Below are 12,917 nucleotides of genomic sequence, written 5' to 3' on the forward strand. Positions count from 1 at the left end.
TGCGTGTATGCACGATCCCAACCCAGCAAAGGCTCCTCTGGGGACTGAAGTCTTTTCTCACAGTACACCTAACTCAGTCTTCCGCACCAGGAACACTCCTAGAGAACTGGGTAACATGCTTCGAAGGTCTGGTCCACACAAAAACATACACGGGCAACAGAGGGGGCAGTGAGCACCACTCGGGGGAGCCCAGATGACCTGAGGACACCCCTGACCACCAGGATTGGCGCTCTGCCACCACCACAGCACCAGTCACTGTGTCCCACTCTGCCTGTTCCTACAACTTCCAACCAGGAGCCCCAAGCCATGTTCTTCCACAAGCTTCGACCACAAGTCGGTGGCAACATGCATGCAAACACACCAAAAGTCGGCTGGGGAACTGTCTCCCTTTGAGTGAATGCCATCAATATGTTGGAAAAGAGAGACAATGAAGCTCATTGGATGACAAAAGATGAGTTTTATTTATTTTTAAAAATTTGGGGGGGGGGGAAGGTAACTAGATTTATTTATTTACTTATTTATTTTTAGTGCAGGTACTGGGGATTGAACCCAGGGCCTCATGCATGCTAAGCACGCACTCTACCACTGAGCTGCACCCTCTCCCCACAAAATGAGCTGTAAATCTCCATCTGGAATGAGACCTAGTGGCTGGCGGTGCCATGCTGGGAGTCAAGAGCAAACCAGCGAAGGTGACCACTCTTTCGTTGCCAGCTTCTCCATCCAGGACAACAGCCTCCAAGCGAACATGGAAAAGAAAAGCTGCTTAGTATTGGAGTCCAGGGCTGATGGGGGGATGGTGGGAGACACCCATTTAGAATTAGTTCACGTGGGACACGCCCACGGCTGCAGGTGGGACTGCGAGGCTGCTGTCAGAGCTCCGGAGGGATGATGGGCAACAGCAGACCAGGGACTGATGGACACTGCTCTGTGGCCCCAAGAGGAAGTAAGGCAGATGCTAGAAATTCCAAAATGGTAAGTCTAATATAAAACTTTGGCAAAAACTAGAGTAATATAGATGGTAAACATTTTGGCTCCCAATAATTGGTTTCTTTTCAACTCTTGAGTCAATGAAGTCTCACATCAAACTAACTTCCTCTCCTTGGAGCGACCCACCAAGGAAATAACAGTAAAACAATAGACGATCCTTTAAAGAGACCAGAGGGGTGGGCTGAAGGTTCCAGCTAACACAGTTTACATGATGCGCTAGCCGTGGTTGCAAAAGCTTCGTATGTATTAACGTATTCAGTCCTCCTAACGACCCTGTGATGTAGGGGCTGACGTTATTCCAACCTGGCAGATGGGAACACGGAAGCCAAGTTAAAGCAATTCCAACCAGGCCACGGGGCCCCCGGGCTGTGCTTCTCATGTGAGGCTGCACTGCCTTTCCTATAAATGGCGAGGCTGCTCTAAAGGGGAAGCGGTGAGCAAGTGTGCCCTTCCACTCCCACGCTGGAGACAGAAGAGGGCGGGGGTACACCCGGCCTGCCCCGCCCCCACCCACCCACATCTCTCAGGGGAGGAGGGCGTGTTCCGATCGCCAGGGTTGGGAGGTACCGCTGAGCATGGTAAGGTTATCCGGGCAGAACCTGTTACCGCAAGGGAGCTTGGAGTTTACAGTGGGTAAATTCCAGGGCTGATACTCAAAATATCTTAATAATGAGACCAACAGACTGGAGGAAGCCATAACCCTGGTGTGCCCGTGCGGCCCCGGACGTCACCAGGGTTATTGGTGGGGGCACTCAGCAAGCCCTGCTGCGGTCTCTGTGCCGCCGATCCGACCTTCTCAGTAACAGACGAGCTATCCTGATCTCCATCAGTCTGATTTCTCTGTCTTTTCAATGTGTTCTGGACTCAAGGGGCAGGACAAGGATATAGTCATCACCACCCAACCCCAACAGTCCTCTGCACTCTCCAGATGACGTCTCTAATACTAAGTTCAGTTTCTCAGGACATTTTGAAGGTGATACTGACAAACTAGAACGCACTGAGAAGCCAGGGTCACGCCTGCACTGGGACCATGCGCTATGACTCCCACTGTGGGTGCAGACGGGCCTGTACGTCAGACTGGGGTGGGCCTGGGGGAGGGGGAGCAGCATCTGTGACACGAAATGGTCTTTGGCAAAGAAGATGCCAGAGGTGGGCCTTATTACTCTAGAGTTGGGGTCAGGGAACTCTGCCCACAGACCTTCTGTTTGCAAATGAAGTTTGACTGGAACACAGCCACGCCCATCCACCTCCATCCTGCCGCTGCTCTTGTGCTCTACAAAGGCACAGCTGAGCAGCCTGGACAGAGACAGTGTGGACTGTGAAGCCTAACATATGTACTATCTGGCTCTTGAGAGAAAAAATTTGCAGACCTCTTGTCTAGACCTAGGAGAGTAACTCTAACAGCCTGGCGGTATAGAGAGGGAGAGAGGGGCTGACGGAGGGAGGGAGGGAGGGAGGGATGGATGTATGGGTGGGTGGATAGACGGATGGATGGATGGGTGGGTGGGTGGGTAGATAGATGGATAGATGGATAGATGGATGGATGGATGGATGGATGGATGGATGAAGGAAAAATGAGTGGGCTTAGAGCTGGGGCCTTTAGTGGGGAAACCGGGAAAGGCTAACAGGAAGGGGCTGGGGTGGAACCCCCCTCACCAGGCCTTCCTGTGTGGGACTCCCTCCTCACATGAGCTGAGCCAGGCTGAATTATTTACACCTAGCTGGGTGAGTTGCTAGATGCTGAAGAAAGCGGATTTTTCTCTCCTCTTTGAGGATGGGCAGCATATAAACAATGTAAAACCAAGCACAGGTAATCAAAACCGTTTTAATGATTACTGTTTAGACATTAACATTGTGGGAGTACCCCGATGAGCTGAAGCACACTCTGACCGCACACTACTGAGTGTTATAGTTTCTGTATTGAAATATGTAAAGACGTTCGCAAACTAGTACCTAGGGAGACACACATTTACAAATACACACATTCTAGATCGGATAAGGTAAATGTAAACAGAGGCCGAACTCCTTCCAAACAAAACCCACGAGACACGTTAGGAGAACCAACCAGCTCCCTGTAATATGAATGTGCAAAATTAAAGCATGATAAACTGATATTTACATAAATACCAAACCAACAATTAGCTTCTACATTGTCAGTGACCTTCTCAAATGTGTCACGAGTGGTTTTTCAATCCCCTCCTTGGAGAAGGTGGTTCGGAGGCTAAATTCCAACACTTTTAAAATGACACACACTACCGTCCTTACCTGTCCGACCACGGCCTCGAGGGCATGAGACATGATTTTATGATCAGCAGTCTTATTTTTAAACAAGCAGTTCTAAACGAATCTTTAGCTTCTAAGTAGGGAAGAAAACAAAAATTACAGTTGCTATTAGATTTACACTGAACAAATGATCCAATTCCCCAGTTCTCCTATGCTGTAGCTGTCTGTTTAATTTTACCTTAAATTTTTCTAAGGTCCCTTCCCCTCCCTTTATTCATTTTGGTAAGCTAGGCACATTTTAAAAGGAAGTTTGTGTCAAAACAGATTAGCAGTACAGAAGGTAACCCAAATTTGGACCCCGGCAACCAGTTTACCAGCACTCATCTATGGGACTCTGTCAAACAGTAAATATTCAATCCTCTCTCTTGAAAAGTATCTCTCTTCTCTCACAAGTGGAAAGCAAGACGGGCTTTGTTTCCCGAATAAAAACACTTAGCACTTCTGAAATTTAAAACAGCCTACTCAACCCACACACTTCCTAAAATCTTGAAGACAAAGAATATACATTTACGTTCCATCGAGACGGCTTTAGAACCTCCCCCCTGCCTCGCTTTTTACATTATTCATAGTGGCACTCAAAATAAAAAAATAAGATCTGTTAAAAAGTTAGACTGACTATTCCACTAGATTTGAGCCCGTCTGACTTAAAGCCAATATTACAAAACCGAAGGTGCCGACTTCACACGTACAAGTCACTTGACATTATGTGTCACATGATAGTTGTGTAAATCACAATCTTTGATTTTTCTGGAGCTATTAAGAAAGGAATGAAAACTTGAAACATACCCTAATTGAAACTAATACACTTTGGGCCCTGCTTTTTAAATTTTAAGGCATGTGTGTTTCTCTGCTGTAACAACATTATACAAATTTACAATCACATGCATGATCTACAGGTTAAAAAAAAAAAGGTTTGGATTACAGTGTTCTTCAGTTGTGAATCACAATTCAGCACCCATCATGTTACAACTAATAAGGCAACAGCAGTGTCGGGTACCGCGGCAACACTCCCTCCAGTCTAGCGCAGGGGTCGGGGAGAGCCCAGAAATGTTAAAAATCTTATGCCTGCTTGGGTAACCTGTCTACGTTTCCTAGGGGTTTGGAGCTGATGGAAGAGGTCCTACGCGAGTCACGCTATGGAGGCCGGCTAGTGACAGCAGCTGTGAACGAGCGACGGGCACAAGTCGTACTGTGCTTACGATCTGACCACGTGGTTCCAACCGGGTTCCGCGCTCGGTCCTCAGTCCTTCCGCTGCCTCCTCGGCTTCACATTGTTTTCCAGGGAAGAAAACCTGCCGGCGTGGCCGTTCACGGCAGCCACGGAGCCATTCTGGTGGTCCTTCTGCTGCTCTCTCCTCCGCGAGGCCCCCTTCTTGTTGTAGGTCTGCAAGACAGACGGGCGGGTGGGAGCTCGGCCGGGGACCCACTGCATCCCCGGCGCCAGGCCTGGTCCTTTTGGGGCCAGGTGCCATCTGCGGCCAGGCACCCAAGAAAGCCTTGCCCTTCCAGTGTCTGGAGGGCAGGGGAGTGGGCCACGCTGGCCCCTCCCGCTGCAGTACCTCCTCCTCCTGTCCCCTGGCATCCTGTGCCTTCACACTCAGCTCATGACTTTAGCAGTCACTTCGGCCCTTTATGTACGAAGTGCTCTGCTGCTAAGAGCAGGTAAATCAGGTGTGGTTTCGGCTTCGGTGGGCCCTGTCCTTTAACCTCCCCCGTGCCTGGTCACTGCCCCAAAGTGCAGCTCAAACCTGCCACCCCCGCTGTGTCTGGGGAAAGGTGTTGGTCTGCAGGGGGCGCAGGAAGGGGCAAACGCACTGAGCACCCCCCTGCCTGGGACACATGAGGTCCAGGGCTGATGGGAGGCAGGTGGGGGGCGTCCAGCAGCGGCCACGAGAGGTCAGGCTCCCTTTAACGGACCCTCCCATGAGCAGAAATCTACATCACGGGACATACTTGGGAAGGACCATCGGCCCCACACCTGAGCAGTGGGCATGTAAGAAAACCAGGACTTGGGGCAGATTTCTATCTACAGCTGGGGACTAAGATGGAAATTTCTTCAGATGTTTAACTTAGCCCCGAAGTGCAGGGCAGTGGGGCTACGACACCTTGGCCTGTGAATCCCCTACTGCGTGTCTGCAGTGGCGGCGGAGGGAAAGGTCCGGGGTCTGCTGGATAGCTTTGCTTTCCCACGTGGACCCCAAGCCTCCCTGGCCAAAGACCTGCAACTCCAGGGGCCTGGGGCAGACTTCAGCCCCTCCTACACTGGCAGTCACTCCCTCCCCCAACCCAAGAAAGATGGGGGCCTTGACTGAAAAGATCCCAAATCCCAACCACACAGGAGAGTGAGATTTACCTGAATGTAGAAGTTTGTGAAGAGGGCGATCAGAGAAATCATGTATCCAATCTGGAAATACAGCCACCCAAGAGGGAAGGCACACGGCCAGATGACCCCGCAGGTGGTCTGGATGATGGTCAGCACAAACTGAAGCTGGGGGTTGGGGACAGGGGACACAGCTAAGAAGTGCAGCCACCGCCCATGGACAAGGCATCTGCCAAGTGGACGCTCTGCCCTGTACCCCCGAGTGTGGGCACTAAGACTTACAAACCTTCCTGTGGGTACAGTCATCTCAAAACCACGGTGCGCCCTCACTGTGTCCCCAACTGTATATGCACCTGTATCTGTCTTATGTACGTGTTTCTCCACTTTCAGCTACTGGAACCACCTTCTCTAAAGCTCACCATACTCTATCACCTGGAAGTTGCCGAGAGGAGATCTGAAAACTTCCCACTGTGAGAGATAAAAATCCAACTCCATATGGTGACAGATGCTTAACTAAACTTAACCGCTGCGACCCTTTTACAATACACACATGTATCAAATCACCATGTTGTACAACTTAGACACTGACTTCAGGGACACAGTATGGGAGAGGCAAGAGGTTTTTTGTTTGATTTTTAAAAGGCAGGAAGGGTGCGGGCTGGTGTTTAGAGGGACTGGGGACATCCTGGCAGGGCGTGCGCTCCCACGGCACACTTTCCCCATCCTTATCCTTCTGGTTTGGTGAAGGCTGAGGCTGGTAAGCAGACTTACACTGTTACTGGGATATAATGCTAGTTCTGTAGATTATTTCTGATGCGCAAGTCTCGACAAGCAAGTGGGACTGCTTGGGGAGACAGGGAGGAGGGCTTAAGATAAGGTGTAGCTGCTGGAGGTGTGTCTGTTTAGAGTAGTAACAGCCTGGGGCTAGGCTCTGCCCACTGGATTTCTGGGCCACCTCCCAGGGTTTCTATATAGGGAACATTGTTTGGTTTTGTTTCCTTATTTTTTTAAGGTTAAGTATTCTAGACTGCCAAGTAGGTAGGAGGGGTGCTCAGAATAAATCTAGGCACACTGGGCGTAATCTTCTATGTCAAAGGGCAGACTGGATACATGTGGGAGGCAGCGCTCCAGTCTGTTCTTCTAAATCTGCTTTTGCAGAGCCGCGCTAGCTGCACTGCTTGGTGTCTCCCGGTCTCTGCATCACTTCTCCTCGAGGGTCTGGTTAAAGAACAATTGTCCTCCCTCACAGGTGGGTGAGAAAAGCATTAACAAGGATGACAGAGCTGCCAGCAAAGAGGTGGTAACAAAATGTCAAACACAGACGCAGCTCAGAAGATGGAGGACTTTTTCCCCCAGGTTATTTTTCAAATGGGAAAAATCACAGCTGACTTGGAGGGATCTGAATCAGGTGGTTTCGTTTATTCTTTTCTTTTTTTTTCTTTTTTTTTTAATATTTCACTAGGCTTTCTTTCTTTTTTTTAATTTTTAGTTTTTTGGAGAAAGGTCATTAGATTTACTTATTTGTTTTTAGAGGAGTGACTGGGGACTGAACCCAGGACCTCGTGCATGCTAAGCACATGCTCTACCACTGAGCTCTACCCTCTCCCCAGCTTGGTTTCTTTAGAAAAGAATGTGTCAGTAAGGCAAGGCCACGGCTAAGAGTTTCATATCTGCTATCAACAGGTCAGCGAGCTCTGGCCTACTGCCTCTGTGTCCTTGTCTATAAAACAGGGGTAATAACAGGAAATCAGGCTACAGGAACAATCCGTGTAAAACTGCTTGAGTGCCCGGCACACAGTACACTCAGCAAACGTCAGTGTTTAACGTGAGCAGTAACAGTGTTAATGATTAAATAACAGTAATAATAAAATACATATAATATATGTAAGATATATAATAATATTATATAATTAATAATAATAAAGTTTATGAAAGCAATCAGGAGGGGAGAGGAACAGGGTGTATGCTACACTGGCAAGTGAGGAAAGCTTAAGAATGGACGGTCGGTAATAACCACCAAGTGCGAAGGGTTGCCGGGGGCCCTGGTGTGCGAGTCCGGGCAGGGGGCCATCACCGGAAGCACAGCAGGCACCACTGTCCCCACTACACAGGCCGGGAGGCCACCTGCCTCAGCCAAGCATCCCTGCTGCCTAATGAGCTACCGGGAAAGAAGCCTGGGCCCATGCTCCTCAAAAGCTCCTCCCGAAACTCCTGAAACACAATAAACACATTTCACCTAGGATCTGGATCATAGTTGGCAGTTGTGTGGATGCACGTGTGCTGTGTGCACAAACTAAGAACAAAGAAAGGGCTGAACCTGAAGTCAAGGAACCAGATTCCAGTCCTTGTTCTGCCATCCAACTAGCTACACACCCACGGGCACGGTTCCCCCATCGACTGAAGTGAGCAGAATTCCCGGCTCTGTCCACTTCAGGGAGTTTAACTCGTCCAAGAGAGGGGGCGGGAGAGGCACAGCTCCGGTGCTGGTCAAACCCCATGAAGCCGGGCAGAGCGCGTGGCCCAGGGAGAGCTCAGCGCCCCCCCGTGGCGAGGCCTGGGGGGCGAGGCTGCGTCACTCACCAGCTGCCCCTGAGTGATGTACTTCTTCCACCAGAGGTACGGCCGCATGGACGGGATGGATGACAGGCCGTAGTACGAGTACATGAGGACGTGGATGAAGCTGTTAAGGGTGGCACCGAAATAAGCTGCCGGGACAGAGAGGGTGGGGGAGGGGTGCATCAATGCTTTACATACAACAGGTGAAAAATAAATAAAACCCAAGATTCTTGTTAAATCCAAAAAAAAAAAAAAAAAGTTTTGATCAGGGGCTGGCAAACGCTGCTGCAGCAAGCCCTGCACGGGCGTGTGATCAGTCAACTCCCACCCCAGCAGGGCAGGCAGCCGCAAGGCTGCGTTAAGCCCAGCTCAGCTGTGGCTGCACCCAGCCGGGGGCGGGGTGGGGCGGGGAGGGCAGCTAACGCAGGAGTCAGGAGCCTAAAGGCTTTGCTGCCAGGCCCCCACCAACCCCCAGAGGCACCTTCCCGAGTGCCTCCAACTGCTGCGTGGGCGACTCGGGGAGGGCAGCCGACGGCGGGACGCTGGAGGCCAGAAGCCAGCTGGCTCTACACACCTGCTGACGCTGGAGAGAACCACCGCCTAACTCCTCCCCGGGCTGAGGCGCGCAGGCTGTACGCGCAGCCTTGCCAGTCATCCAGCCCCAGCCCAGCTCCTTGCAGACGAGAGACCCATCTTTCATCTCAGGCTTCGTAACCTCCAGGAGGACCACCGGATCCTGCAGGCTCTCCGTTCCCTGCCGCCACAGCAAGCAGCCAGGCAGAGCCCCCCGCCTGCCCCCGTGCGGGCAGAGGCCCCCCGCCTGCCTCCATGCAGGCAGAGGCGCCCGGGCCGGGGTCAGAAAATGGGCTCTACTCCCCGGCTGTGACAGTAACTGGACAAGTCACGTCCACTCTCTGGCCATCTCCCGTTGGCCAGGTGGGGCTGGCTGCAGCCTGTTCCCCTGCGGGCTCTCTGACATTTCTAGCCCCGTTCCAGTGTCGGGAGGTGCTGTTCCTACTACGGTTATGCCAGGTCACCCACTGCCGAGGTGCAGGCTCTCCCAACCCTCCCACAACCTCAGGTCTCTCCCACACCGGAAGGAGTCGTACTTGCAACCTTTCTGGTTCTAAAATTCTCTGACTGTGTGGCTATCGGTGGGTCGAGTTAACCAGGGGCAGCCTATCCTGGGGGAAAATGTATGTAAGTAGACTCAGAGGCTCCCAGTCAAATTTGTCGGTGACAGATGCGGGAATTTTGACTGGGACACGCTAGAACTCCTGGGCTGAAACTGGTGGTGACAACTTAATCTCTGAAAATGACAGGACCCTTCAGACCACAAGCTTTCCAAAACCACCCATGTCCTCTCTAGAGAATTTACGTCAAATGGTGCTTGTCACAGAAGCCGCCCAGCCAAAGGGGCTTCAGGGTAAGAGTCGCTGTCTCAGAATACACACAGGTCCCTGAGGTTCTACTCAGGTAAAGCTATTCCCTGGTGCCCACTCAGTGGTGTGAGTCCCTCTTCCTGCTCTGTCCTTGTCAGTCAAACACCTTCCCAACTGTAGAGAAATACAGATGAGAAATCGCCTGGAAAAGCACCCTTGATGATGAAGAACTCTGTTCCAATTTCTTAACATGCCCCAGGCTGGGAATCTGGTATCTCCTTCATCCTGCCAAACTGGCACAGGATGTGTCCCAAACTGGAAAAAGGGTCCGTCGGCTCGCTGGGTGCACAGCCACACAGACTATCATAAGAAGCGACCTGGACACCAAGCTCAAATGCGTGACCCAGACATCTACAGACACTGCACCTTTTCTCAAAGCCCCAGTTTCAAATTCAGCTTCTCCGCTCACAACTGTCCCCAAAGACATGAGACTCACAGTGGCCACAGGGCACCCAGTTCATCACGAACCACCAGATGTTGAACATGCTGGCGTGGTGGTAGACGTGCAGGACGGTGATCTGGTGGTTGTTCTTGCGCAGGATGAAGAAGAAGGTGTCCATGAACTCGATGAGCTTGGAGAAGTAGTACCACCAGAGCACGCGGATGATCTAGGAGGAAGGGGCCGTCAGTGCCTCCTGCCGGGGTCCGCTCCCTCCCGGCATCCCGCGGGAGCCCCTGCATCCGGGGGCGCCGGTCACTCTGTGCTGCCTCGAACCAGAACACCAAGGAGGGGGCCCTCAAGTGACCACAGGGAAAGCTTTAAAAGGGCTGCAACACCCTTCAAGCCCTTAACAAAACCTGCTCCCTCTGCAGGAGCCTGCTGAGCCATTGGAAGAGGGAAGCCACGGGGGGGGGGGGGGGGCACTTGCGATCTCAGGGGCCGGCAGGGGACAGAACACGAGGCAGAGGAGCGGAGGAACTGGGGCCCCCAGCACCAGGTCCTGCCCAATTAAATATGCCACACAGGGGCTCTAGGGGAATGACTGGCAGGGGAGGGTAGACCTCAGTGGTAGAGCACATGCTTAGCATGCACGAGGTCCCGGGTTCAATCCCCAGTACCTCTGTTAAATAAACGAACCCTAATCACACATCCCCCAAAAAGAGAATTAAAAAAAAAAAAAAAGGAAACAACTGCCCTGCTGAGTGTACCCTGATAGCCCTTCATTAAAAACAAAAACCCCCAAACACTCATGGAAGCTGGAATCTAAAGACCACACTTGAGGGCACTTAGAGGAATGGTTTAAGCATTTAAGACATTATCCTCACGATTCCGTTTATATTATATAAACAGAGCTTAAATACTGATAAATGCAAGCACATTTTCCCCCTCCCGGAAGCTGTTAACAGGACTTAACCTTTGCAGAGAGGGAAATTTTAGTTTCCACTCTATACCTCCTTCATGCTGTTTAACTGTTCACAACATGTGTACATATTGCTTTAAAATTTAAAAAAAAAATGTCAGCAGGGATAACCTGAACAGCCACCTTGTCTATTGTACAATTTCTTTCTTTCTTTTTTTTAAAATAGACTTTAGAGCAGTTTCAGGTTCACAACAGAACTGAGCAGAAAATACAGAGTTCGCACACAGCCCTCCCCACTCACACACATACACTCCCCTGCCCTCAGCATCCCTCATCAGTGCGGCATATTTGTGTACAATTTCTTAATTAAAAAAAAACAGACAGTACCTTCATATCTGCTTCTCCTGCGCTGTGTGTGCCCTGACAGAAGTAGTTATATTTGCCTTCCCATACTCCCATCACTAACTGGAAAAGAAAGACAAAAGGGAAGCGCCGATTAGCAACAAAATCAGAACCAGGACGAGCCCTGATGATCAATTAAACTTCATTAGTTTAGGAATCTGGGCGAACTGACCTTGGGCTGTGCCGAGGCAAGTCTGCTCTGACAACACGCATGAAGATAAAGGTGTGTGAACGGGGGTTTAAACCACGCCTCCTCTTCACATGGGGTGGGGGGCCGGGGTCACTCGGGAGGCCCTGCTTTGCTAAGCGGCCTCTCTCCAGACCCTTGGTTCCCCTGGGTCCCTCACGGGCACCCAAGTGACCCCATCATGGCTCTGGTCCTGCCCTGCATGGCCTCAGGGAAGCCGCAGGTTTTCACAATCAGACTTTCCCTAAGCCAAGCTTTCTCAGACTTGCCAGTGCAGGGCCAAGTAATCTCAAGGGCACGTTGAAATGCTCATGGCCGGGAGGCCTTTCTGGCCCGTAGGTCTGGGTGGTGTCCAAGAATTCCTATTTCGAGCACTTCCCAGGTGATATGCTGGCTGATTCCCCCAGGCGGAGAGCCACTGCTGCAAGCCTGGGGGTGGTGGAGCCCAGCCTCAGTCTTCATGACTCCCCGAAGCTGTGTCATCCCCTGATCTGCAGACCGAGGAAACTGTGGCCAGCCTCAGAGTTCACCTGCAGCAGAGCAGGCACTGTGGCATTGCAGAGAGGGCACCCGGCCTGGGGACAGGCCCCAGGGAGCAGGGTGGCAGGGCCCCCAGCACTCCAGGAGGGCCACAGATGCCTCATCTGCACACGGGGACGAGGCCCGGCCAGGGTGAGCCCTGCGGACCTGCTCTGGCAGTCCAGAGGGAAGGTCTGATCTGGCCACCAGGTGTGTGACCATGCCATCTGTCCACTATGTTCCAGACAGAGAAACCTGCATGAGATGCTCCTTCTTCACGCAGACGGCGGCTCACCGCCACGTGTGGGAGCCCCAGCACCCTTCAGGGGTCCTGGTGGCTCTCCCTCTAGTGGTCAAGTGGGGCCGCGGGAGGAGAAACCTGGGGTGGTCCAATAAAGAGGAACTGACCACTGGGCCTCAAAGTGTGGTTCCTGATGTGTCCCCCCAGTCTGGAGCACGAGCACATGTGGGAACTCGTAAGACATGCACGTTCTTGAGCCCCGCCCAGACCTTCAGAATTAAAACCCTTGAGAACACAGCAGTGCGGTTTACAAAGGGTGCCCCACCCGCCCTCACCGCAGCACCAGAATCACCATCACCCAGCATTGCCCAGGAATTTGCTAGAAATAAGAAACCTCGAGCCCCACCCCACACCTACTGAATCAGAAATTATTGGGTGTGAAACCCAGTTACTTGGCAGGTTATTCTAATGTAACTGACGTTTGAGAACCTCTGGCTTAACGTCCTGCTGCAGGATGGGCTCCCCTGGGGAGCTTTTAAAAAATCACTAATGCCTGTCCCACCCCCACCCACCCAGCAGACCATTAAACCAGAAGCTTACAGGGCCTTTTACCAGCTCTCAAGCTCCCAATGGGCAGCGAGGAGTGGGAGCCACTGGTTTCGTGCTACCTGATTCAAGT

General features: G+C 51.7%; 1 protein-coding gene across 2 annotated transcripts in view; it reads right to left on the reverse strand.

Annotated features, from left to right (window-relative positions):
- Positions 1–4,364: 4,364 nt before the first annotated feature.
- The window catches only part of ELOVL5 (ELOVL fatty acid elongase 5), a 57,805-nt gene continuing 49,252 nt past the window's right edge, over positions 4,365–12,917 (reverse strand). For both annotated transcript variants that reach the window (XM_074348916.1, XM_045509224.2), the window contains 5 exons: positions 11,277–11,354; positions 10,025–10,196; positions 8,171–8,295; positions 5,624–5,758; positions 4,365–4,654 (listed from right to left, as the gene is read on the reverse strand). In XM_074348916.1, the coding sequence (XP_074205017.1) occupies positions 4,511–4,654; positions 5,624–5,758; positions 8,171–8,295; positions 10,025–10,196; positions 11,277–11,354 (654 nt within the window). In that variant the 3' untranslated portion in view covers positions 4,365–4,510. The remainder of the gene's footprint in view (positions 4,655–5,623; positions 5,759–8,170; positions 8,296–10,024; positions 10,197–11,276; positions 11,355–12,917) is intronic.

The sequence above is a fragment of the Camelus bactrianus genome, chromosome 20 (genome assembly GCF_048773025.1).
Source record: "Camelus bactrianus isolate YW-2024 breed Bactrian camel chromosome 20, ASM4877302v1, whole genome shotgun sequence".
Lineage (NCBI taxonomy): Eukaryota > Metazoa > Chordata > Mammalia > Artiodactyla > Camelidae > Camelus > Camelus bactrianus.